This window comes from Macaca thibetana, chromosome 10 (assembly GCF_024542745.1).
Source record: "Macaca thibetana thibetana isolate TM-01 chromosome 10, ASM2454274v1, whole genome shotgun sequence".
NCBI classification, from domain to species: domain Eukaryota; kingdom Metazoa; phylum Chordata; class Mammalia; order Primates; family Cercopithecidae; genus Macaca; species Macaca thibetana.
In genome coordinates, this window is record NC_065587.1 from 79,745,067 (window position 1) to 79,772,766 (window position 27,700).

The 27,700-nt window shown below is 42.4% G+C and overlaps 1 protein-coding gene and 1 long non-coding RNA gene across 3 annotated transcripts; one reads left to right on the plus strand and one right to left on the minus strand.

Moving 5' to 3' along the window:
- Window positions 1-359: 359 nt before the first annotated feature.
- LOC126929055 (uncharacterized) lies at window positions 360-14,039 on the plus strand. Of its 2 annotated transcripts, XR_007717053.1 has the most exons (4): window positions 360-574; window positions 5,274-5,414; window positions 8,232-8,345; window positions 10,451-14,039. It is a non-coding gene; the product is annotated as an uncharacterized LOC126929055 (long non-coding RNA). The 2 variants fall into 2 exon arrangements; XR_007717054.1 differs by lacking the exon at window positions 5,274-5,414.
- Window positions 14,040-25,805: 11,766 nt separating this feature from the next.
- On the minus strand, window positions 25,806-27,308 carry LOC126929044 (basic proline-rich protein-like; the record flags this gene model as incomplete). Its single annotated transcript, XM_050745065.1, has 1 exon — window positions 25,806-27,308. A coding segment is annotated over one exon (1,503 nt), but the record flags the coding sequence as incomplete, so codon positions are not given.
- Window positions 27,309-27,700: the final 392 nt, after the last annotated feature.

The window sequence follows — 27,700 nt, forward strand, 5'->3', positions numbered from 1 at the left end:
TCATGTTGCCACTGTGTGCTTGAGATATCTCTTGTCCCATTTCTCTGTTTGATATATGTGCAACCCAATCATAGCATTTCACTTGGAGAGTCAGGTTCTTGAGGTTACTTTCAGTAGCAATTTCTCTCATTCGTGTTCTCAATCAGGAAACAAGTATCATATTCAAATCAGCATAATTTAAACAAGCTTTATGTACAAAATGACTATTTACAAAGATGTAGATCAAGTACAGAGGAACTATAAGGGATTTCTAATCACCTCTAGGCCAGAGGGACAGTGAGTCATATTTCCTAGAATCCAGAAGAAGGAAGTTGCATTAAGCAGGCTGACTTGAGAGGACTAGGAAGTTTCAACAGAGACATGCCAGTATAAAGGGGACTGTGGGGACTATGTGATGGGAGCAAGGAATATAACTCCTCTGATTTAACTCTCTCCATTCCCTTAATGGGAGGGCTTCTCATGGTTGAACCTAACTGAAAGATAGTCAGGAAGGGAGTGGATTTGGAGATCACCACGAGGAAGGGTGGAGGACTAGTGGAAGATATCTGAATCTGTGGCAGCTATAGACATGACGGTAACTATTCCGTTTTTCTCTCTCTCTCTTTCTCTCTCTCTCTCTCAAAACAGGGGCTGGCCTAGACTAGAGTGAGGTGGACTATCATGGCTCACTGTAGCCTCAACCTCCCAGGCTCAGGCGATCCTGCTACCTCAGCCTCCAAAGTAGCTCGCACTACAGGTAAATACAGGCACGTACCATCACACCTGGCTTTTTTTTTTTTTTTTTTTTTCTGTAGAGACAGGATTTCACCATGTTGCCCAGGCTGAACTCAAAATGCTGGACTCAAGCCATCCACCCTCTTCAGCCCTGCAAAGTGCTAGGATTACAGGCATGAGCTACCACACTCAGCCCAGTTTCTCTTAATCTGAAGGAAGAGCAGATATAATTGGCCAATAGGTTAAATATGGAGTATGAAGAGAAGGATGTAGAAACAGAGAAGTCAAGAATGACTGCAGGTTTTTTTTGTTTTTGTTGTTGTGTTTTTAATCTGAACAACTGAAAAGGTGTAATGGACATTTACTGAAAATGGAGAAGAATGTGAAAAAGGAAAGTTTGGGTGGAGCAAAATATAGATGTTTAATTTTAGGATATATTAAATTATAATGCCTATTTGGCACCCAGTGGAGAAGTTTAGTAGGATGTTGGATGTATGAGCCTAGAGTTCTTGGGAGAGGTCCAGACTTATAAATACTTAAAGCTATGAGACTTAAAGAGATCATCAAAAAAGTGAGTGTAATAGAGAAAAACCCTAAATGCTGAGCCCAAACACTGCAATAGAGTTTAAGAAGACTAGGAGGAACCGGGAAATCTGACTGAAGAAACTATGGGGTGGAAGAAAACCAGGTGAATTTGATGTCCTGCAAGTCAACTGTAGAAGGTGTTTCAAAAAGGAAAATATTTAAATCTTTTAATCCATTTTGAGTTAATTTTGTATATGGTGAAAGATACTGGTCCAGTTTTATTCTTCTGTGCACATATCTAACTTGCTATCCCAGCACCACTTATTGAATAGAGAGTCCTTTCCCCCTTGCCTGTTTTTGTTGACTTTGTTGAAGATCAGACTATTGTAAGTTTGCAGCTTTATTTATGGGTTCTCTATTCTGTTCCATTAGTCTATGTGCCTGCTGTTGTTTCAGTACCATGCTGTTTTGGTCACTATAGCCTTACAGTATAGTTTGAAGTCTGGTAATGTGATGCTTCCAGCTTTGTTCTTTTTGCTTAGGATTGCTTTGGTTATTTGGGCTCTTTTTTTTTTTTTTTTTTTTTTTGGTTTTATATAAAGTATAGAAGTTTTTCTAGTTCTGTGAAAAATGACATTGGTAGTTTGATAGGAATAGTGTTGCTTCTATAGATTGTTTTGGGCAGTATGACCATTTTAATGATACTGATTCTTCCAATCTGTGAGCATGTAATGTTTTTCCATTTGTTTGTGTCATCTGTAATTTATTTCAGCAGTATTTTGTAATTCTCCTCGTAGAGATCTTTCAACTCCTTGTTTAGATATATTCCTAAGTAATTTTTTGTGGCTAATGTAAATGGGTTGCATTCTTGATTGGGCTCTCAGCTTGAACGTTATTGGTGTATAGAAATGCTACTGATTTTTAAATATTGGTTTTGTAGCCTGAAGCTTTGAATCCTGGAAGAAAACCTAGAAAACACAGTACTGGACATCTGTCTTGAGAAATAATTTATGACTAAGCTTTCAAAAGCAATTGCAACAAAAGCAAACGTTGACAAGTAGGACCTAATTTAACTAAAGAGCTACTGAACAGCAAAAGAAACTATCAACAGAATAAACAGACAACATATAGAATGGGAGAAAGTATTCATACATCCAACTATGGTCTAATATCCAGAATCTATGAGGAAATTAAATAATTGAACAAGCAAGGCTGGGCGCGGTGGCTCATGCCTGTAAATCCCAGCACTTTGGGAGGCCGAGGTGGGTGGATCACCTGAGGTCAGGAGTTGGAGACCAGCTTGGCCAACATGGCAAAACCCAGTCTCTACTAAAAAAATACAAAAATTAGCCAGGCATGGTGGTGCACATCTGTAATCCCAGCTACTCTGGATGCTGAGGCAGGAGAATTGCTTGAACCCAGGAGGCAGAGGTTGCAGTGAGACGAGATCGTGCCACTGCAATCCAGCCTGGGTGACAGAGTGAGACTCCATCACAAAAAAAAAAAAAAAAAAAAAAAAAAAAAGAATTGAAAAAGCAAAAAACAAATAACTCCACTAAAAAATGGGCAAAACACGAACAGATGCTTCTCACAAGAAGACATACAGGCAGCCAACAAATATATGAAAAAATGTTCGACATCACTAATTATCAGAGAAATATAGATCAAAACCACAATGATACACTATCTCACATGAGTCAGAATGGCTGCTATTAAAAAGTCAAAAAATAACAGATACTGGTGAGACTGAGGAGAAAAATGAACACTTATATGCTGTTGGTGGGAATGTAAATTAGTTCAGCCACTGTGGAAAGCAGTGTGAAAATGTTTCAAAAAACTTAAGACAGAACTACCATTTGACCCAGCAATTTCATTACTGGGTATATTTCCAAAAGATAATAAGTTGTACTACAAGAAAGACACATGCACTCACAGGTTAATTGTATTACTATTCACAAAAACAAAGACATGGAATCAACCTAGGTGCCCATCAAAGGTGGATTGGATAAAGAAAATGTAGTGCGTGTGTATATATATATATACACACACACATATACATACACACACCATGAAATACTATGCAGCCATTAGCCATTAAAAAAAAAAGGAAATTGGCCAGGTGTGGTGCAGTGGCTCACTCCTGTAATCCCAGCAATTTGGGAGGCAGAGGCAGGCGTATCACTTGAGGTCATGAGTTCAAGACCTGCTTGGCCAATGTGGCGAAACCCCATCTCTACTAAAAATACAAAAAATTAGCCAGCTGTGGTGGCATGCATCTGTAGTCCCAGCCACTCGGGAGACTGAGACAAGAGAATTGCTTGAACCTGGAAGGCAGGGGTTGCAGTGAGCCAAGATCGCACCACTGCACTCCAGTCTGGATGACAGAGTGAGACTCCTTAAAAATAAACAAACAAAAATTTAAAAGGTTAAAGAAAAATTGCATGTTCTCACATATAAGTGGGAGCTAAACATGGGTTACTTATGGATATAAAGATGGCAGCAATAGAAACTAGGGAATACTAGAAGAGGGAAAGAGTTGAAAAACTAACTAATGAGTACTATGCTCAGTACCTGGTTGATGGAATCAATTGTAACCCAAACCTCAGCATCACGCAGTATACCCAGGTAACAAACCTGCACATGTAGCCCTATGAATCTAAAATTAAAATTATATAAAAAGAAAATAATTTAGTGCTGCTGACTGAATTAGGCAAGAATTAACTATTTTGTTTATCAAAATTGAGGTCACTAATAACCTTCACTCTGAGTAGAGTAGTAGGAACAAAAACCTGAATGGAGTAGGTTAAGGATAGAAATTTAAAAATGGACAGTAGGTATATAGATATCTCTTTCTAGAAGATTTGCTGTGAGAAGGAAGGAAAAAATGGGGTATTTTCTGGGAAGTGAAAGTAGTATTAATAGACAGCTTTGTTTTATGACGATGAGAGGTATTAAGAGTCTGAAAATATCATGATAGAAATAGTTCAAAAAGAACAAAGGAACCACTGATGATACAGAAGAAAGGGATGAATTGCTGGAGCAATATCCTGTAGTAAGTGAGAATGGAAGAGTTCACCCTCGATAGATACCTGGCAGCTCATTGTAGCACCAGGAGAGAAGATAGATTATATGGGCTCATGGGCAGATAGAACAGTATATAATGTGATGACAACTTGTGAGGTCTGATCTGATTGCTTCTGTCATCTCCATGAAGCAGGAGCAAGGTTATCAGCTAACCGGGAAGATGGCAGGAAGTGCCAGATATTTGAGGAGAATGGAGGAGGGATCAGACAGTCCTCCTAAGAGTGAGAGATTCAATGAACCAAGAAAATGCAATGTGGTTTGGGGCAGCTCTGACACACCCCATAAGGTTATTCATCATTAAAGTAAGAACAGTCAGCATAGGCTTGTAGTTTTCTCCAGCCACATCCAGTTGTGTAGGTGAGGGCATGGGAGTAGACTGATAATTGGATTTAATGAAGATTGCAGTTTAGCCAGCAAGTTGGAGAACTTTAGAGATCAAATGTCCCCTTGTGGTTATACTTGAGTGACAAGAAACAAATTTGTTCTGTTTCTAATACTATTCCCAAAGGTAATTATTAAACCATAAACTTCAATATGAAATATAGCCTTTATTTTAAGATTAATTTATTAAATTTAATTAGCATTTTATATGCTAATACAATTAAGAAACCAAAAGACTATATTAAGGCACATTTTATTATATAATGACAAAAAAGGAAAATTTATTACTTTTATTTTTGCTTCGATTCTGTATTAGTTATACTGGAATCTTTAGCTGTATTTCTAAATTAGAGAAAGATTATGCTTAGGAAAAGGCTATCTATTCTGGTTTTCCATTAGGTTTTTATGTTAGTTTCTATTTTTAAAATGAGATGTCAGTTCAACTTTATACAAGTGGAATTGATGGATGGATGTCTGGCCTCCAGGGGAGTTTTAGGGGCATGCAGTTCTTCCTTTACTCTAAGCAATCATCCAGGTGCTTAAATTTCCCACCATCATTTTGTTTTTAGAATTGAGGCACAGCCTCATGGAAGACATTTAAGATGACACCTGGAGGAACCCGTAGATCCCAGTCATCATTCTTATTTGGTTTGTTTTATTAGATTAGTACAAAAGAAAGTGGAGCCCTTAGTCTACGGCACACATGTCCGGTGAGTATTGATCAAAGGTAGGAAGTCAAGAATGAGCTTGCCTCTGCAGTAGGCCATGTCTAGGTCCGTTCCCATAACCCCAAGGGCATGGTTACCTGGGTTGCATCTCTCAAACAAGAAAAGGGTTATGTTTAAAGAACACTTGAAGATGAACTGAAGATACTCCCCACGTGCTTTATAATGTTTCTAAAACCTGGCTCTAAGCTCCAGCATCTTATCTAAAATTGTTAGTTTTTTGAAAAGTAAGTTTACCTTTTCTATCAGAATAGCTAATAATCGTATAATACTTATTTTTGGCTTACTGTGTTTTGAGCAGTGTGTGAAGGCTAATGTCTATGTTTTGGTTTCTTTAAGCCTAAGAAAAAACATTGAGGTTATTGCTTTATACATGAGGAAACTAAAGTTCAGAGCTTTATTTATTTATTTATTTATTTATTTATTTATTTATTTATTTATAGAGACAGGGTCTTGCTCTGTTATCGAGGCTGGAGAGCAGAAGCACGATCACACTCACTGTAGCCTCAGACTCCTGAGTTGAAGGGATCCTCCTGCCTCAGCCTCCTGAGTAACTAGGACTACAAGTGCAACACCACACCTGGCTAATTTTAATTTTTGTAGAAAAGGAGGTCTCACTATGTTGCTGACATCGGTCTTGAATCCTGGCCTCAAGTGATCCTCCTGGCTAGAACGTTTAAATAAGTTATTCAAAGCCCTAAAGCTAGTGGAGAGTCTAGATGGAAACTCACAAAAGATCTACCTGCCTTCTTATAATAAAAAATCTATGAGAGCAGGCATCATGCATCATCCTCGTATCTCTGTATCCTTTAAAGGTCCTTGGGTGCAGATTGCCACTGATAACTGTTAACTCAATTGAGTGAACAGGACTTCCCTACATTGGACTGTGAGTTATCCCACGAATGGAAAGTGAGTTAAACATCATGGTGCTTTGCACAGATAATGAACACTAGCATTAACTAACACGAAACCAAGACCCCATCAAGTTTTCTTTAAATTAGTGTGATAGTTGAGGTCAAAATGCATTCTGACATGAAATAGCACGGATTGCTTTTAGATCTCTCATAATGCATATCTTTTAGTTGTATGGTTCCTAATAAACATGCAGGTATATTTTTGTTGTTGAGATCACTTAAGTTTTGCCTAGTAAATGTCCTAATCTTCGTATTCTCCAACGCATCCGTGTGAAACCCAGGGCCATCCTAAGCAATATGAGATATCTGGCTACATTCTGATAGCTTTATTTTCCACCGTAACTAATTCCAATTTACTTGCCAACAACTTCAGACATCAGCTGGAGGGGAAAAGAGGATTTAGGGGTGGAGATGCATTTTAAATAATATTTAATAAGATTTGTTTTTGTAATTGGAAAATAAAGAGCATTGCTCTGGGGATATGCCTATGTTGCAGAAGAACTGGCTCAGGACACATTTTGTAAATGGCTCTCCTTTCTATGGCCATTCAATTCAAAGCTTTCGGGGTAAAATCTATCGAAGGAAATTCATGCAGGAAAGAGGGTGGAGATGGAAAAAAAAAGTTCATGCTTAAGTCACAGTCTATGGATAAGAAAGAATTTGAATATTAATGCATAACCTTCAGAATTAAATGCTCTGTCCAGCAACCTTACAAGCTGACAGCTGGCTGGGGGCTGATAAGGAACACTGGGTGGGGGGTAGGTTCTGGGAGGGACTAGTTCCCAGAGCAGGCTCTCATCCCTGGCTGGCATTAGAAAGAATTACAAAGCATGATTCAGAATCTAATTTTGTCAGCTGGTGATTGGCTCCCACGAGGCTCTGGCCTCACAATGTGTTCTATTAAGTAATGGGAATTGGGTTGTGCTCTTGTTCTCTGCTTCATGCCTGCCACCCCATTCTCCTTCACAGTGCTTCCCATGTCTCTGGCATATACTTAGGTGTGCTTGCTTGCATCCATATTCCAAAAGGCATTTCTAAATATCTTCACAATACACAGATGTTAACCACACAGAAGGATGCCAACACCACGTTGTTTCTTTTTATTTAAATTTATTTAAATTTATTTTAGTCTTGGGATATATTGAACAAATCAACATCACCTTGTTAGGATGGGCAAAACCCAGATGAGAAAAGAGACAGTTTAAATTAAACCCCTCCATTTGCCAACCCCTATTTAGTGGCTCAGTGCAAGAGTAGCTTGTAGCATGGGTAAAAGAGTCAACCTCCATGGAAAATATGTCAAATAAACACGTGGTGTGGTGTGAGACATCGTTGGGTTTCTGTCCACTTCAAAGAAACAGAATTGAAGGAAAATTGACTCTACAACTTGTCTTTCTTTTGTAGCCAAATGGCTGATACCTGTCAAAACATCTGTTTATCCTTTACGATATGACTTATATCACCAGTGGTGAAACTTATTTTAAAGGTAGTAATTTGTACAATTACAAAAGGTGGCATTATGTGTTCAGAGGATATATAATATGGGTTTTGTTATTCTTTTATGTAACTGGACAGGAGTTAGTTTATCAAAGAGTTACATAACAGGATCATTTTCCATTCATTTTAAGACTTCAAGAACTATGTTACTCTCTCTGGGTTCCAGAACATAAAAAATAATAATAATAATAATTAATGAGCAAAGGTAATATGTTCAGTGGACAGAATGTTTTAAGTTTATAAAACATTTCTAAGAATTCTTTTTCCTCAAAATTAAATCACAGGATTCTTTCCCTCATTCTGAAACAATTTTCCTAAAATAAATTTGAGACCCCCTGCTAATGAAAAGTTGAACGATTTTAGTTTCATAGTGTCCTTTTCTTATCTTCAGGCTACGCTTGTTTCAGACAGAACAGCCAGCCCCTTGCTGAGGAAAAAGGGCCTGTGCAGGATATCAGCAGACTTTCATTCTCCTTTTGCTCTGGCATGAGCTAGCCATGGCAATGTAAGTCACTTTCTGGACCAATTTCCTCGTTTGTAAGGTTGAGGGAATTGACTAGGTCAGAAGACAAGCACTCTTGGCTGGCAGGCAGCTTCCAGATGTGTTTCTTATGCAAGTTGAGTTTCTTTAAAATCTATATTTAAGGCTGGGCATGGTGGCTCATGCCTGGAATTCCAACACTTTGGGAAGCCGAGGCAGGTGGATCACCTGAGGTCAGGAGTTTGAGACCAACCTGACCAATATGGTGAAACCCCATCCCTACTAAAAATATGAAAATTAGCCAGGTATGGTGGTGTGTGCCTGTAGTCACAGCTACTCTGGGGGCTGAGGCAGGAAAATCGCTTGAACCCAAGAGGTGGAGGTTGCAGTGAGCTGAGATCACGCCACTGCACCCCAGCCTGAGCAACAGAGCAAGACTCCTTCTCAAAACAAACAAAAACTATATTTAAATTATTTTAAATAGGCATGTGTTTTTCAGTTTGCCACAGCCCTCACCACTCCTTATTGCCTTGTTTATATGAATGTATGCATGCACTTGTGTATGTTGGCTTTTTCCATGTAACACATAACTGCAAAACATAGTGTCTTACATTTATACGGATTAAGCTAGGCTTAATGGCTACAGCACAGCTATTTACTTAGCTCAACATTCTAGGGTTAGTAATTTGATGGGTTTAGTTAGGCAATTCTGTTGGTCTTGCCTGGTCTCATTTACTCATCTTGGATCAACTGCCATTTAGTAAGATGGCTCTGCTTGTGGGTATTGATTGCCTGTCCTCCTGGGACAGTAGATATTTCTGAGCCAAATCATTCAGCAAGCTAACTTGAACTTCACATGGCTGTTTCTGGGTTGCAAGGGCACAGGAACACAAGTTGCAAGGCCTTTGGGTCCTAGGCTTGGCACTGATCCAGCGTCATTTCTGTTGTATTCTATTATTCAAAGCAAGTGACAGGGATAAACTCAGATTCAAGCAGTGGAGGAAAAGACTCCGTCTCTTGAAGAGAAAAGCTGCAAAGTATTTTGGCTATTTTTACAATCGCTGCAACCTGTTTGCAAGCATTTCATCTTGCAAACTGTGGATTACATGGCCTTCAATTTATTCCCGGTCTAAAAACAAGGAAAATCACAAGCAAAACAAGCAAAATGGACACTCTTTTCTATACCAGGAGCATATTCATAGTGCTCAGCAAGTTGCTTTAAAATAGAATCATTTTAGAACAGTACTGACAAGTACATATCCCATTAAACCACAAGTCCCCAGATGTTTGGGGATTTCTGCCCTTAGTGACCAGACATTTGTGCCACAAACTATTGGCAGCTTCTGAACTTGGGTTATGCCCTTGTCATAATATGGATCCGCTGCTTAGTGATGGTCAACACTGGAGATGGGAATCCTCACTGAGCCAATGTAAGCCTTCAACTCTGTCCCTGTATGTCCCTGAAGACGAACGTAATCTGAATCCCTTTTTTTGAGGTTTAGAGTTCAGTTTCCAGACTCCCTGCATTGACTTTTTCCCAGAATACCCTTAGTTTGAAATGATCATTTGGGGGAAATTTCTTTTAGTCTGGAGAGCTGACTAACCACCTTTCATGAACAGTGTGGTATGAAGGAAAGGCTGTCAAATTATAAAATACAAATATAATAAACCCCATTTTATAAAACATAGATTTGGCATACTATAGGTTCTGTTGTAACCTCTATGTTACAGACCTCTAACTTCTCTAACCTCTGTAACCCTTAAAGCTATAGACATAGATTTATAATGCTGCATGTATCCCTTAGTTGAGCATGCACTAAGTCCAGAATTCTGCTCTAGATGCTTTAATGACTGGAAATACACATGAGAAAATGTTCCTCCTTTCAAAGTGCTTTCAGGCCACCATAATCAACAGTAGTCACTCTTCAAATTGCGAGCCCCAATGAAAGAATTTTTCCCAGAATGACTTGAGAACCAATAATAGGTGTTTTCCTGTCTTAAATATTTCAACTGCATGTAATCAGTAGGAAAATGACTTATTGCATTACTTTATTTTACATCTGAGATGGAAGATCTACATATAGATCTTGGATTAATGTTTTTGTTTCTTTGTTTCTTTGTTTGTTTAGTGAAACACTAAGACAAGACACATGGGGAAAGATACTTCAGCTACAATGTTTAATTAAGAAGGTCAAATTTCCAGTTTGAAGTGAAGCATGTTCATTATGCATCTACATTTTCATCATCACTTGCATTAGCAGGAAGAAAGAGAGACAATTAAGCCCCTTCAAATGTTTGAGCACATGAAGAGACCAGGGAAATGGCTGATGCTCTGCCAAAGATAATTTCAGGAAAAAGAAATTTAACAGAAAACAAATAGACAAAGGGTGCGAGAAACAACATACAGAAAAATGAATCCAAATGACCAACAAATGCTTGAAATTTTTCACACTTAGTCAATGCAAGTACAATAAGATATTACTTTGTATCCTGTGCACTGTCAATAATAAAGTAACATTATCACTGAAGACAGGTATTCACACAAAAAATCTCCAGAGGTGAAATTCAGGAAACTGTGTTTTAACAAACTTTCCAGATGATTCCAACATACACAAAACTTTGAGAACCACTGCTGTCGTATAGGCCTATAGATTGCTTCAGGCCTTTTGGAAAGCAAATTGACAAAACCTAATGCATTTTTAAATGTTATAAAAGGCTGGGTGCGGTGGCTCATGCCCATAATCCCAGCACTTTGGGAGGCCGAGGCAGGAGGATCACGAGGTCAGGAGTTTGAGACCAGCCTGGTTAACATGGTGAAACCCTGTCTTTACAAAAATACAAAAATTAGCTGGGCATGATGACAGGTGCCAGTAATCTCAGCTACTCGGGAGGCTGAGGCAGGAGAATCACTTGAACCTGGGAGGCGGAGGTTGCAGTGAGTCGAGACTCTGCCACTGCACTCCAGTCTGGATGACAGAGCGAGACTGTCTCAAAAAAAAAAAAAGTTATAAAAATAAGAATTAGTATATCCAGCATTTCTTATTCTGAGGATTTCCTTCACAGAAAGAACTAGGAAATAAATAAATAACTCCAGTCTGGATGACAGAGCAAGACTCTGTCTCAAAAAAAAAAAAAAATAGTTATAAAAATAAGAATTAGTATATCCAGCATTTCTTATTCTAAGGATTTTCTTCACAGAAAGAACTAGGAAATAAATAAATACGGACAAGGGTGTTTATTCTAGCTTTGTTATAAAGGCGAAAACAGATAAAGGAAAAACAGAATTGTTGAATGTATCTATTCAATATCAGTAGCAAACACTATGAATTAGTTGTACACTAGGAAAATTTTCAACAATTATTTTCCCATGGAGAATAGCAAGACATACAGAATCTGTCAGTATGATCTAACTTTGATAAAACAATAATAAAAACTTTAACTTCATGATATGTAAGCAGGAGAGAGAGAAGAGAAAAGACAAAGAGAATAGAAAACAGTTAAGAAGACTGCCTAACATAAAAACAAACAAATAAATAAAATAACAGGAAAAACACTGAGCACAAATGGGTGACCTGTCCAACATCATGCAGTTGTTCAGTGACAAAGCTGGAATGTGATGACAAATTCTCTTATTCCAAACCCATCTCTGTTGCCGTGACACCACATTATGTCTTGTCCAAATGCTGAAAGAGGGGTTCAGTTCTTATCCAATTTCATACTCATTTATAGCACCTGGTTCTTAGTAGTTACTAAGTAAACATTTGTTTAATGTTTAATGAATGGAGAGAAGACTAAGCAATTTGAGTATATTTCAGAAGAGCAGGCCCTCCATACTATGTTCATTTTATTCACTGGTTAGGATATTTCCAAAGGTTCTTATCTGTTGCCTCAGTCCAATTCAGACAACTGTGCTTGACATTAAAAAATGCTCAAAGAGGCCAGGCTCAGTGGCTCACACCTATAAACCCAGCACTTTGTGAGGCCGAGGCAGGAGGATCACTTGAGCCCAGGACCTTGAAACCAGCCTAGGCAACATACTGAGATCCCATTTCCAAAAAAAAAAAAAAAAAAAAAATTGACTGGGCATGGTGATGTATTCCTGTGATGCCAGCTATGTGGAAGGCTGAGGTGGGAGGACTGCTTGAGCTTTAGAGTTTGAGGCTGTAGTGAGTTATAAACATGCCACTGTGCTCCAGCATGGGCAACAGAGAGAAACCTGTCTCTAAAATACAACAAAGATAAAAATAAAATTGTTCAAAAGCTGAGGTTGATCAATGGGTACGTATATACAGTTAGATAGAAGAAATAAGACCTACTATTTGATAGATCATTATGATGACTACAGTTAAGAATAATCTATTGTACATGTCAAAATAGCTAGAAGAAAATATTTTGAATGCTTCTAGTGCAATGAAAAAATATTTGACGTGAGTGTACCCTGATTATCCTGATTTAATACTTATGTATTAAATGAATGCATCAACATATTACGTGTGCCCCCAAATATGTACATAAATATGTACATCTATTGCATATTAACTTAAAAAGGCTCAAAAGTTAACATCAATTTTTCAGCCCATATTTATTTTCTCTCCTTTTTTCACATGTTAACCCCAGTCCAGCTATTTCTGGTCTCACCAAAGCATACTTCTTAGCAACCCCTCTAAGCCTTTCACTGAGAACTTCTTTCCCTTCCCTTCTTTGCTCCACCCCATCTGTCTTTCAAGGCCTAGGTTCTTTCCCATCTCTCCCACGACATTTTCTCTGAACCATTCTTAGTCACATTTTCATACATTCATGTTATACTCTTACCTACATTATTAAGCCCCTATGGTCAGGAATTATACCCTAAGGTGCTTTGCCCACCCCGCAGGACCTTTTCCAATCCTTTGCACATACTAGGAGTTTAATAAATGTCTATGATTCAAGTTTTTGTTGTATGTCATCAAGGATATTTGCCACTTGTCAATGGCAGCCTTCACACTGCTTGTTTTGGTAGTATTTGAAGCCCAGATGTCCAGAATGGAATTAATTACAGTTTCTCCATGATCCTATTTCTCTTCCTACATTTTCTGTCCCAGTTACTGACACTACTATTAATTCAACTGTCCAAACCGAAAACCTCCCATATTTGATCCCTGGTTATTTTTGCCTCCTACATTTAATTGGCTGCTCCGTTTAATTGATTTTTCCACTGCCACACACTGCCAATTAATGTATTCCTTTTCTTCCATTCCCACTGCCAATGTCCTGGTTCATGTCCTCGTGCTCCCTGTTGCTAGTGAAGCAGCTTTCTCACTGATACCTCTAGGTTCTAACTCTCTAATCCTTCCTTCAAAGGGTTACTGGAGTTAACCTTGCCAAGTCTCATTTTTCTTTCCCCAAGACATTAAGAATAAAAAAAAAGTGTCATTGTGTGGCATTGTAAACCTTCTCCCATTGGCTCCCTTTCTAAAATTTTTGCCTTATCTTTTCCCAACCCTCCAGACACACAGTATTAGGAGCTTGGATACATCCTTGACTTTTCTCATGGTATTCTCCCAATTTGAAGTGCTTCCCCTTCCTCTCCTCTAAACTCTCTAGTTCCTGTCACATAGGAAACATGATGATGTATTAGATATCATTGCTATAATTACTAAAGGCTGAATTCAAATGCTTATTTTGTCTGTGAAGTTTGTGTCAGTTTTTCCTGTGAATATCAATAGGTCATTTCTCTATTCTCTGTACTTATTTGCAATTTTTCATTATAAAACTTGAATTTCTTATATTGTAGTTTGCTATTTATCTTTCTTTGTCTTCCTACTCAATTATGAGCTCTTTGAGCAGAGAAACTATGACAAACTCATCTGCATATTCTCACAGCATCTAGCCTATACATGGTACATAGTAATTACTTCTTAATTGTTTACTGAATGCATGAAAGAATGAATGTTTTCTCTCCTCTAATTATGCTGAGGAATTGTTATACTAAATGCTTTACATTGTCCCATTTATTCCCTTCCATTAGCAATACCAACCAAGCATATGTGTGTGTTTAACATATTATTTATTTTTTATAATTCATATTTTTATTAGAGCTATATATGTACACAGATGAAAACATTTAAAATGGTAAATAAAGAAAAACACCAGTTTTTCATTCCTTAGTCACATTGCCATTTTCAAGTCTTTGAATAGTTTCTTCTGCTTTTGAAATTCTGTAGTTCTAAATAATATGTGTATGCTGAAGTTTATTCGTTTAACAACTGTAGACATTATTAATCGGTTTGAAATTGCACCTGGTAGATTAGTATTTAGCTCTGCTCAGTAGAAAGGACCATGAAGCCAACTAACAGGGATTTGACTACACAGAACCAGTTGACTCTCAAAGGAATGGAGCCTGACTCACCCTGTGTTAGCCCCTGACTCTGAACAACTCAGCTAACTAACCTCTTAGCTTCATCATCATGACCAGTGGCCCAGGACTTGAGATTTACTATAGAATCCATCAGAGTACTATCAGAGTACTTCATTTTTCTATCAAGCTTTCAGTTGATGTCTGTATTAAAACATTGGCCTAAGATTTCCCTCCCCTCCCCTCCCTTCCCCTCCCATCCCCTCTCCTCCATTCCCTTCCCTTCCCTTCCCTTCTCCTTTCTCTTCCCCTTCCCCTTTTCCTTCCCCTTCCCCTTTTCCTTCCCCTTCCCCTTTTCCTTCCTTCCTTCCTTCCTTCCTTCCTTCCTTCCTTCCTTCCTTCCTTCCTTCCTTCCTTCCTTCTTTTTTTATGGAGTTTCACTCTGTTGCCCAGACTGGAGTGCAGTGGAGTGATCTCAGCTCACTGCAACTTCCACCTCCTCGGTTCAAGCGACTCTTCTGCCTCAGCCTCCCGAGTAGCTGAGATTATAGGCATGCGTCACCACACCCAGCCAATTTTTGTATTTTTAGTAGAGACAGGGTTTCATCATGTTGGCCAGGGTGTTTGCATTTCTTAAGTGCAATAATTTGCATTAAAACCTTGCAAACACTATAATAGTCACTGTGTAACTCCATGCCAGTGAATACTGGTATGGAGTTTTGGAAAATACCAGTGCTATTCTTAGTTCAAACATACATGGAAATACAAAAAAAGTTGACACAAAGTCTGTAGAGCACAGTTCTTCTTTTGAAACTTCTCACCAAGCAGTTTAGCAATATAATTATCAGGCACAATTAAACAGAAACTCCACAACAATTTAGTACATCTTCAAGAGAAGGCGTGTGAAGGTTAGTTTATATTTATCTTTCATCATCGGGGTACATCTTCATGCCTCAAGGAGAAATGGTGTCAAACATAACCTGTGTTTGTCCTAGACATGTTAATTTAGTCAGAAGAGGTCAATCAAAGGCTATAAGATGTCCAAAAAGATTTGTCCTATATGTTGGCCAAGGATGCACGACAAAGATAGAGATAAGAGAGAAAGCAACAGCATGCATAGTCTAATCCTAGATGGTCTATGCTTAAGAAAAACCAAACAAGTTTTAATTGTTAACACACAGAGCCAGGTAATGCTTCATATCACCATGTGAACAGATTATTAACAGTGGTGTTGTCATCAGCAGCATCATTGTTGTGTCTGAGCCATGTATGTGAAGCCTGTGTGTGACTCAGAGTGATATCATCAGTGTGGGCCAGGGGGTACTGGCAAGGACAAAGGCTGAGTCCAGTAAGGGATCTGCCAAAGAAAGTTGGCTTTTGAGTCAACATGAATCTCTTCAGGATCTGAACTGGGAAAAGCCCAGAGTGTCTCCATGGCCAACACCAAACAAATCAATTTTTGAAGGCCATGAGGTCTTTATTAAATAAGGGAACTTGGTATACAAATTTTGAATGGGGGGAAAAAGCAATGAAATAAAATAGTACTCCATCTTTCAACATATTTTCAGAAGTACATTGTTCAGTAAAGTAGTTTCTGGGCTTCTCCACTAGATATGGTTTTTTTCATCTGGCATGTCTTTGTCTATTGCTCTCTTTGTGGGCTGTTGAACTGAATAGAGGCAGACATTACTCAGAATGAGGATGGAGACTGTCTGTTTTCTAGTAACAAAATTTTATTTTAAATGTCTACTTTGCCCCCACTTTTTTTTTGTAATGATGCAGTAAAAAATTATAGGATGCTTATCAGCAGACTATAATGTACTACAGATCCAAACAGAGATTCAGATCCCTCAAACACCTCTTAAAAAGATGGGCCAGAAGGTGCCTTACAAAAGGATGGGATGTAAACCATGAACTTATTTTTCTGATGCCCAAAACTGCCATGAAAAGTTCATTCCTTTCAAAATTAGTGCTTTTAAATGACTCAAAATCATTATTTTTTCATTCAAAAAATCACATACTTAGAAAGCACTGTATTTTCACACTGTATTTTCAGTTTATTGTATACAGACAAGAGCTCATCACTGGTCTATTTAATCATTAATATCTTTACTTTTCATAGTACATATTTTTACAGAATTACATTCCTGCATTTAGCCAGAACAAAACAGTTCAGTTAATTTTGAATATTACTCATGTTTACATGGAAAAGAATGAAAATATTCTACTGGAAAACAAGAGACAATTCATCTTACTTGCATCTGGAATCTTCTGTGAATCATGGAAAAATATTAACTTGACTCATATATAAGGATTTCCTCTCTATTAAATAAAAATGACTTATCTCTATACCTTTTCAGTCTTGTTACCGAGTGTGAGAGTTTATTTTTCCCCAATGTCTTCTCTCAAAAAAAAAAAAAAAATGTATTCTAACGTCCAGCATGATGTAATATTGAGTCATAAATCAAGAGACCAGCGTTAGGGTTTCAACTTGGCCATGGATTTGCTGTGTGGTTTTAGGTCTAATCACATAATTTTTATAGGCATCAGTATCTTCACCTGGAAGAATCTGCAGGGAACTGAGTATGAATGCTCCCCTTGGCATGAGCACTAGGTCAAAGCCTTTGGTGACACTTAGTATGAATTTTACCTTGACCATCAGGGGTTTGCCCTGGACCTGCCTCAGAAAGGTATTATGTAAGGGATATTGCATTCCTCTTCCCCAGAGTCAAACTGTTTTCAAGTTCACTTGTAGCTGGGAATGAAGAGCTCACCCTATCAGGGCATATGTTTTCTATTTGGAAAACAGATCTGCGGAGGCCATTCTAATCAGTCTCACGTACCTTCCTTTGAACTTGAAGGCTCTGTAAACAAAACAATACCTCCAAACTATTCCAAACACCAGCATGAGCTGCCATCCTTGATAAGTTAGTGCGTGAATCTCCCTTTCCTTTTTGCTTTTATTGGAAGCGACATAGAGTATTTCTGCATTAAATTAAATCTGGCCCACATAGAGCTCTTTCATAAGGAAAATGCGAGAACATGGGTTGTTGGCAGAAGTAAGGTAAATATAGAATCTCTGATGGCATTTGGGTGCTATGAAGCTTATTCATTGCCATAGACCAGCATGACTACATTGTTCACAAGTGGTGAGGTTGGGATAAAGTAGTGCAAGTCTTCCAAAAGATGCGGTATTAAAATTCATGCTAATCACTCTCCTGCCATTTTTCTACATGCCCACATGTCTAATTGTGCTAACTTCCATGGACTATTTCACTTCTTTTCATACCTCTTTTTGGTTACTATGGAAAGAATTGGCTCATGAGTCTGGGTGGAGAAAGAAATGATGACAGTCTTGAGTTTGAAATGTATTCTGGAGTCTGAAAAAAAAGGGATTTGAATGAATACTGAGCTCAGCTGTGTATAGTCAGTAGTTTAAGTGAAGCTGTGCTAACATAAATCTCGTGAATTAGCAGAACATGAACTTGAAGACAAGTTAGCATTTTGTGGGGAAACAGACTTATTACCTCTGGCAGTGAAAATATGACTAGTTGTATTTTGTTCAAAGCATAATAAACTATATAATGACATTACAATTTGAAAAATAACTTGATTTTGAATTTACAGTTTTGAATCCACATGAGCTGTCTTCAAAACTGCTTATCTTACATTTCCTTCACACTGATATGTGATATTGATCCAATAAGGAATTAATAGGGGACTACTATGTGCTAGGCATTTTGCTAGAGGTTGAGGATATACATATAGCTCAAAATCGACTGGAATTCTAGGCACTGTAGAGTTGAGACATTACTTATTATAATAATTGTAATTTGACTTCTGAGGTTCTTTGTGGGGGACATTCTAATGACTTCACTATTACATTCATGGAGAGAACTCTGAGGTCTTGGCATACATAGGTCCATCTCACACTTTGAGAATTTGGTGAGGTTCCCTGGAATGATCTAGGAATCCAGTATTGACATTTGCTATTCAATTTAGCATTCAATTCTTTTCATGAGGCTTAAGGGTCATGGTTTCAAAGTCTTTTCACCTATGAGTAAGAACGAGTCAATTTGGAGAAAACAGAGCAAGCAAATTTTCCTGCTTGTGATCATACAGATGTTTCTGGAACATAAAGGGGAAGAGCCAGGTGGAATCACTCAAAGTTTGCAGTGCATAGAAGGGTTTGTTATTCTGTTTGTGAGTGATGAGGAGATGAAGCTGAGTTTTATGGAAAACTGGGAAAAATTCTTATAAACCAAATAATTCATTTACAAACACATTTTCTGTTATATCTTGTGCTAGTTTTAGTAAGTATATACTCCTGGATATATATTCATTTTATCTCAATTTTAATATATTGACACAAAGTTGATTATATACTCTTGTTTTTTGTTAATGTCAGTAGGCTCTTTAGTGGTGTCCTCTTTTTCATGACATGATTATCTGTGTTCTCTCTCTCTCTCTCTCACTTTCTCTCTCTCTCTCTCTCTCTCTCCCCCTCTCTCTCCCTCTCTCTCTCATCAGTCTTGCCAGGGGTTTTTTCTATTATTATTATTTTTTTCTGATACAGAGTCTTGTTCTGTCACCCAGGCTGGTGTGCAGTGGTGCAATCTCAGCTCACTGCAACCTCTGACTCCGGGGTTCAAGCGATTCTCCTGCCTCCGTCTTCCAAAAAGCTGGGATTATAGGCGCCCACCACCACACCCAACTAATTTTTGTATTTTTAGTAGAGATGAGGTTTCACCATGTTGGCCAGGCTGGTCATGAACTCTATTAATCTTTTTTAAGAACTGCAATTCGACTTTATAGTTCCATTTATTTTATTAAATTTTGTTTTTATATTTATATTCATTTTTCTATTTTCTTTGGATTCACTATGCTGTTCTTTTTGTGATTTCTTGATATAGACCTTAGATTACTGACTTTCAGCCATTCTTTTCTAATGTATGGATTTATGACTATGAATTTCCCTTTGAGCAAGATTTCAGTGAAGCCCCGTAAGTTTGATAAGTACTATTTTCATTGTAATTCAGTTTAAAATGTTATTTAATTTTCTTTGTTTCTTCTTTGAACAATGGGCTGCTTAGAGATGTACTGCTTAATTTAAAAATAGATTTTCTAGTTTTTTGTTGTTGTTGTTGTTATGAATTCTACTGTGGTTACAGAATAACATTTGTATTATTTCAATTCTTTGAAATTTGGTGAGATTTTCAACATAACCCAACATATGTTCATTTTGGAAATGTTCTGTAAATATTTTTTAAAGATGTGATTTCTGTGGTTTAATACAGAAGTTAGGCTTGCTCATAATTTTGTATATGTCTGCTCTCTACTTTCTCATTTTTTGGTCTGCTTGCTAACTAAGTTTTCATCATGAACTGCTGCCATTTCTATCAAATTCTACCTACATCTATTGAAATGCTGTGTTATTTTATTCTTTATTTTATTAAGGTGCTGAAGTATATACATTAATTATTTTATTTTATTTGTTTATTTTTTTTAAAGCCTGTAGCCCAGTCTGGAGTGCAGTGGTGCAATCATAGCTCATTGCAGCTTCAAACTCCTGGGTTCAAGTCATCCTCCCTCCCTGGCCGCCCAAAGTGCTGGGATTGCAGGTGTAATATATGTTGTCCTATATGTTGATTTCTCAAATGTTAAATGAAACTTTTCATTGTTGTTCCTGATAAATTGTCTGTTTTTATGTATCTCTGGATTTGTTTGCTAGTAATTTCTGCCTCTTGGTTTTGTGGCTTGACGACTTTTATCATTTTGGAAAATCTCTAGATATCAAACTATCTTTCAAATATTTTTTCCTGTCACATTCTCTCTCTCCTTTCCTTTTGGAGTTAAAATTAAGGTATGTTAGAACCTTTCAGTGTCTCCCATATGATTTTTATATTATTTTCTGTACTTTACATATTATTTTTCAAATTTCAATACATACATTTTTTCCTGATCTGTTTTTTCATTTCATCAATTTTCTCTTCAGTTTTTTATGTTATTAAAATCATTCATTGAGATATTAATATCTGTTACTGTATTTTTAGCTCAATAATATTCATTTAATTTTTAAAAATAAGTTTCTATTTTATTCCAAAATTCTTCTTCTCATCTCTGTTTAAAATTTCTTGAACATATTACTCAGCATTATTTTTATGCTTGAGATCTTCATATTCAGGATATCCTGTGTATCTGTTTTTATTATATTTCCTCCTGCTTTTTGGTCATTTGTTTTGGTCATCTTATTTTTAGTATTCTGTTTATTTTTTGTGGAATACTAGACAATTGTGTTTGATAATTTCTAGAGACATTTTGAAGCCTCAGTTGATGTTTATCTTTCTTCAGAGAGGATTTATCATTGTTTTCGGTAGGCAGCTAAACTAGTTACTAACAATCCCATATCACCTTAATCCAGTTGGGGATTGAAGTGATTTGAATCTGGGTCCAGTCTCTTTGAGGTCTGGGCTACTTCCAGCTCAATTTTCTTTCTTAGGTGTGGTCTTAAAGGTACCAACCAAAAGACCAGGGTGTTTACCAAAGATCTTCCTTCGCATGCAACACACTCCAATCTTTGTACTTCTAGCAGTATGAATCTAGCAAAATCTCTAATCAGTTTCTCATACTCTTGGTTTCCACATTCAAAGCGGGGAAAAGCCCTGGAGGAAAAGTGGAAATCAAATGCCAGGATCATTTTTAAAATTTTCCTTTTTAAGAACTTATTACTCTACAAATCCTCACTGCCTAGATAGCACTCCAATGCCTTTAAATAGATTTAAAATCATTTTCTGCATCTCTTCTTGTTGTTTTCAAGGGGGTGGGAAAAGGCCAGGACTACTTAATCTACCTTTTTTCCTGGAGCTAAACCCATAACTAAAAATTTGATTCAATGTACCTTTTTTACCCATGGTCTTCTCTATTTTAGAAAATGTCTTCAATTTCTCAAGTCTAAAATATAGGAATCATCCTTGATTTGTCACTTCCTCACACATCTCACATCCAACTCATATGTACGTCCTGTGAGTTCTACTTCCAAAATGTTTTTTGAGAATTTCTGTCCTCTTTGCTACCACCAACTCTGAGCCACCTTTCTTTCTCTTCTGTTTCATAGAAATAACCTTCACACTGATGTTGTTACCTCCATTCGTTCTTCACAGCAAGAGCTATCTTCTAGTAAACAAACTCCTTCTCTTTAATGTAAATAACTTTACAGTGGGCTGAATTCAGATAAAATACACCTCTTGGCATGGCAGCCAAGGCCCTACCTATAGTCCAACCTCATCTGGAAAACATTTGCTCCTTTTAAGCTACATGTCAGCTACAGTGGCCTTTTCTGTTTTCTTAAACACAATTTCTTTACACAAATTTTTTCTTTACAATTTCTTAAATATACAAAATTATTCCTCCCCTTTCTTCACCCATAAGCTATCACAGGGTCTGTATACAAGCTATACCACCTTTCATTCTTTACTGTGAGTTCAGCCCTTTAAATCTTTCAGGTATTCACTTAAATACCACAATAGTGATGTCTCCTGCAATGTGAGATATCGATATTCTGCCCTAGAATTGTAAAAGAAAGACAAATAAAAGTGAAGAAGTAGTAGTTATGGAATGCTTTTCAGGGACATGAATTGGGACAAAACTGCACAAGCACAGGGCTGATGCCAAGCTTTGGGAGGGGACAGACCAGCACTGAGCACCGTGGAAAACATGCTTGGGAGGTAGAATCTATTCATGTTTTGAAGAAACTTGGGAGGCAGGTGGAAGAGTTTAAAATTGCTGTAGAGTCAACGTAAAAAGGGTAAAGAGGAAGGATGAGATGAGGAAAGCACAGGTTAAAGAAAGTTAAGCTGACAGTAGTATGTAGGGTAGCCTAGAGGGCAGGAGGAATGCTGAGATCAGTGAGGTCAGCCTGGAGGCTGCTCTGTAATCCAGGTGTGAGGTGATGAAGTGATAGTCGGGGGTTGGCAGGGGTAGGGTGGGGGGAAGCAGTCAGGATGGAGAGGGGATGGATTTCAAAGGGCAGATTGGCAGAACTTGATGACTGACAGGGTATAAGAGATTAAGAGGAAAAATACTTCGAAGATGGCTCCAAGATTTTGTGCCTGGGAGACTGGGAGGTGGAAAAATGAGAAGGAGAGAGAATCAATTTGTTGTATTTATATGTTGATTTTGAGGTAATAACAAATTATACAAGAGCAGAATGGCCCTGGAAGAAGTGGAAAATAATGAAGTTTTATCTTCAAAGAAGAGGATAAACTTAGAAGTGTGGTGATAGACACCAGGGTCCCAGAAGCTAAGAGATGTCTTTTGGAGTATGCCACTTTCCCTCACAGAGTCAGCAGCCAGACGGAATGAAACCACAATGTCTGGCCTTAGAATGTGGACCCAGCAATCTCACGGTGCTCATCTGTTTCTTGACTTCCTTTTTCTGTGAGAAGATAGCAAGGACTTTGCTGACCACGAGAGAGATAAGGGGAGGTCATTGTTTGGAATCCTCTTGCTATGATTTTCTAACATATTGGGCTTATAAAACCCTAAGTGTGTTTTTGCCCCAAGTACTTTTCTTATTTTTTAAACCCATATGTATTTTGAAGTCAATTTAATCCATATGTTTCTGATTAATTTATGCTTAGCTCATCAAAATGTTGTTTTAAGAAGAAAGCTTATAAAAAAAAAACAGAGTCATGCTTCACCAGCCGCTGATGAAATCAACTCCAGAAGACTATGGCTCAGTCACAAAATCAGATGAGCTCAGGGCACAAGGGGACAATGGGTTCCACAGTCTGGAAACTCACTGTTGTGACCTTAGGAAGACTATGTTCAATACTTGATCGGGTGGGGAGGGGGAGCTTAGGCTTTTGGTTCTGGGGTGTATTTATTTTTCATTTCTGGATGTATTTATTTGTTCCTTGTATTAACTATGATCCCTATACTTAGTTGTTCAGACAGCTTCCAGGTTGTTCATAAAACTAGTAATAAGTGGGAGGAAGCTGCGATATGGTATAAAATGAGGAGTCTATTTCTATACGTGATTGTGTTTTTGTCAGTTGCAAGGCATCTCTGTACAATGGTTCATGGGAATTTTAAGAGACAATGTACATATTTTACCTACTTGGGCCATAAAGATGGAATTATGATGTATAGATCATAAAGATAGAATTATACTGTATGTCTGTCACTATATTGAGAATTGTAAACAAAATAGTTTTCAAAATAATTCATTATTTGAGATAACCTGTATCTTAGAAAAATCCTAAAAGGTAATAAATATGGGGGCTTTATTCCAGAGTTGAAATTTAGATAACTTTTTTCCTTAATGCCAGAACAGTTGCATAGACATCATAAACAATTTTCAAGAAAATTAAATTTTGTCTACTTTATTTGAATGTTTCTTCAACATCACTCACTAATAGATTAAAATGAGCAACTCTACCTCTCAGATCTATAGATATAATTTTGCTGCTTTCTCCCTCAATGTTGGTTTCAGCCTTATTTTTCTTTTCTTTATATTCCTCACATACTCTTTGAGTGATCTTAGCCACTCCAAGGTTCGATGGCCATCCACGAACTAATGACATCCATTTTATATTCAGACTTTAGTGAACTCTCTTATGTTCTATACTTGTGTAGGCAAATGCTTCTAGTTAAAAGTGCAGTGGAATAAAAAAGGTGAACATGCCCCAAACAAAACTCAACTTCATTTCTCAAATTCCTCTTTCTCTTCCCCTGTCTTGTCCTATAATCCCTGTTGTGATTCCTGGTATCATCATCCACCTTGTAACCCAAACACGGGTGTCAGCAAAGGTTCTTCTTTCTATTTCACTGCCAACATTGAATCAGGCACAAAACTTTCCACTGTACCTCTTAAACGATTTTTATATTTTTTCTCTTTTCTTCATTTCCACTGCCACCACCAAGAGTCAAGAGTCTCCAGCTAGTATGATTTTTTGTTCTAGTCTTGACCATCTCCATTAAAATCTCACTGCTGCTACTGCTACTATTCTAAGGCACAAAGATGGTCATTTTGCTCAGCTGCTTAAAACCTTGAGCATTCCCTATATTCTACATGATAACATCCAAACCAATGTGTGTTGTGTCTAACATACTTCATTATTTCCCCCCATTTATATCCTAAAGCTCATTTCCTTCCACTTTCACCATCTCACACTAAATTCTACCATCCTGGAGTTCAAGGTCAAGTTCTTCTAACTCACATCTTTTTAGAGCTCATGCTGTTGCATATAATATTCCTTTTGCCTGGAATGTTCATCTTATATTCTCTTTGTATGTATCACTCCTATATTTCTTTTGGGCCTGGGTTTAAATAAAACTTCTTCCAAAAAGCCTTCTCTTATTTCTTTTGTATTTATTATTATTATTATTATTCCCTTATTATTATTATTTTTTGGAGAAGGCATCTTGCTCTGTCTCCCAGGCTGGAATGCAGTGGTGCGATCTTGGCTCACTGCAACCTCCACCTCCCAGGTTCAACCAGTTCTCCTCCCTCAGCCTCCTAAGTAGCTGGGACTACAGATGCACGTGGGGGGGGGGGGGGGGGGGGGGGGGGGGGGGGGGGGGGGGGGGGGGGGGGGGGGGGGGGGGGGGGGGGGGGGGGGGGGGGGGGGGGGGGGGGGGGGGGGGGGGGGGGGGGGGGGGGGGGGGGGGGGGGGGGGGGGGGGGGGGGGGGGGGGGGGGGGGGGGGGGGGGGGGGGGGGGGGGGGGGGGGGGGGGGGGGGGGGGGGGGGGGGGGGGGGGGGGGGGGGGGGGGGGGGGGGGGGGGGGGGGGGGGGGGGGGGGGGGGGGGGGGGGGGGGGGGGGGGGGGGGGGGGGGGGGGGGGGGGGGGGGGGGGGGGGGGGGGGGGGGGGGGGTGGGGGGGGGGGGGGGGGGGGGGGGGGGGGGGGGGGGGGGGGGGGGGGGGGGGGGGGGGGGGGGGGGGGGGGGGGGGGGGGGGGGGGGGGGGGGGGGGGGGGGGGGTGGGGGGGGGGGGGGGGGGGGGGGGGGGGGGGGGGGGGGGGGGGGGGGGGGGGGGGGGGGGGGGGGGGGGGGGGGGGGGGGGGGGGGGGGGGGGGGGGGGGGGGGGGGGGGGGGGGGGGGGGGGGGGGGGGGGGGGGGGGGGGGGGGGGGGGGGGGGGGGGGGGGGGGGGGGGGGGGGGGGGGGGGGGGGGGGGGGGGGGGGGGGGGGGGGGGGGGGGGGGGGGGGGGGGGGGGGGGGGGGGGGGGGGGGGGGGGGGGGGGGGGGGGGGGGGGGGGGGGGGGGGGGGGGGGGGGGGGGGGGGGGGGGGGGGGGGGGGGGGGGGGGGGGGGGGGGGGGGGGGGGGGGGGGGGGGGGGGGGGGGGGGGGGGGGGGGGGGGGGGGGGGGGGGGGGGGGGGGGGGGGGGGGGGGGGGGGGGGGGGGGGGGGGGGGGGGGGGGGGGGGGGGGGGGGGGGGGGGGGGGGGGGGGGGGGGGGGGGGGGGGGGGGGGGGGGGGGGGGGGGGGGGGGGGGGGGGGGGGGGGGGGGGGGGGGGGGGGGGGGGGGGGGGGGGGGGGGGGGGGGGGGGGGGGGGGGGGGGGGGGGGGGGGGGGGGGGGGGGGGGGGGGGGGGGGGGGGGGGGGGGGGGGGGGGGGGGGGGGGGGGGGGGGGGGGGGGGGGGGGGGGGGGGGGGGGGGGGGGGGGGGGGGGGGGGGGGGGGGGGGGGGGGGGGGGGGGGGGGGGGGGGGGGGGGGGGGGGGGGGGGGGGGGGGGGGGGGGGGGGGGGGGGGGGGGGGGGGGGGGGGGGGGGGGGGGGGGGGGGGGGGGGGGGGGGGGGGGGGGGGGGGGGGGGGGGGGGGGGGGGGGGGGGGGGGGGGGGGGGGGGGGGGGGGGGGGGGGGGGGGGGGGGGGGGGGGGGGGGGGGGGGGGGGGGGGGGGGGGGGGGGGGGGGGGGGGGGGGGGGGGGGGGGGGGGGGGGGGGGGGGGGGGGGGGGGGGGGGGGGGGGGGGGGGGGGGGGGGGGGGGGGGGGGGGGGGGGGGGGGGGGGGGGGGGGGGGGGGGGGGGGGGGGGGGGGGGGGGGGGGGGGGGGGGGGGGGGGGGGGGGGGGGGGGGGGGGGGGGGGGGGGGGGGGGGGGGGGGGGGGGGGGGGGGGGGGGGGGGGGGGGGGGGGGGGGGGGGGGGGGGGGGGGGGGGGGGGGGGGGGGGGGGGGGGGGGGGGGGGGGGGGGGGGGGGGGGGGGGGGGGGGGGGGGGGGGGGGGGGGGGGGGGGGGGGGGGGGGGGGGGGGGGGGGGGGGGGGGGGGGGGGGGGGGGGGGGGGGGGGGGGGGGGGGGGGGGGGGGGGGGGGGGGGGGGGGGGGGGGGGGGGGGGGGGGGGGGGGGGGGGGGGGGGGGGGGGGGGGGGGGGGGGGGGGGGGGGGGGGGGGGGGGGGGGGGGGGGGGGGGGGGGGGGGGGGGGGGGGGGGGGGGGGGGGGGGGGGGGGGGGGGGGGGGGGGGGGGGGGGGGGGGGGGGGGGGGGGGGGGGGGGGGGGGGGGGGGGGGGGGGGGGGGGGGGGGGGGGGGGGGGGGGGGGGGGGGGGGGGGGGGGGGGGGGGGGGGGGGGGGGGGGGGGGGGGGGGGGGGGGGGGGGGGGGGGGGGGGGGGGGGGGGGGGGGGGGGGGGGGGGGGGGGGGGGGGGGGGGGGGGGGGGGGGGGGTGCCACGTCTGGCTAATTTTTTGTTTTTAAGTAGAGATGGGATTTCACCGTGTTGCCCAGGCTGGTCTCAAACTCCTGAGCTCAGGCAATCCTCCTGCCTCGGCCTCCCAAAGTGCTAGGATTACACGCATGAGCCACTGTGCCTGGCCCTTCTCTTACTTCTTATCCACATACTCTGCAGAAGCCTCTGCTATTTTTTTTCTGTCATAATATTGAGAATACTTGATTTTATTTAAATTGCATGTTTAGTTATATACCCATGCCAAAAGAATGTAAACTCTTTGAAGGCAAGTTTCATGTTATTCTTACTTACCACCGAACCCACAACTCTTAGCACAGTCAATACCTGGCACATAGTAAGTGTTCATTAATATTTAGTGAACAAAGTAGT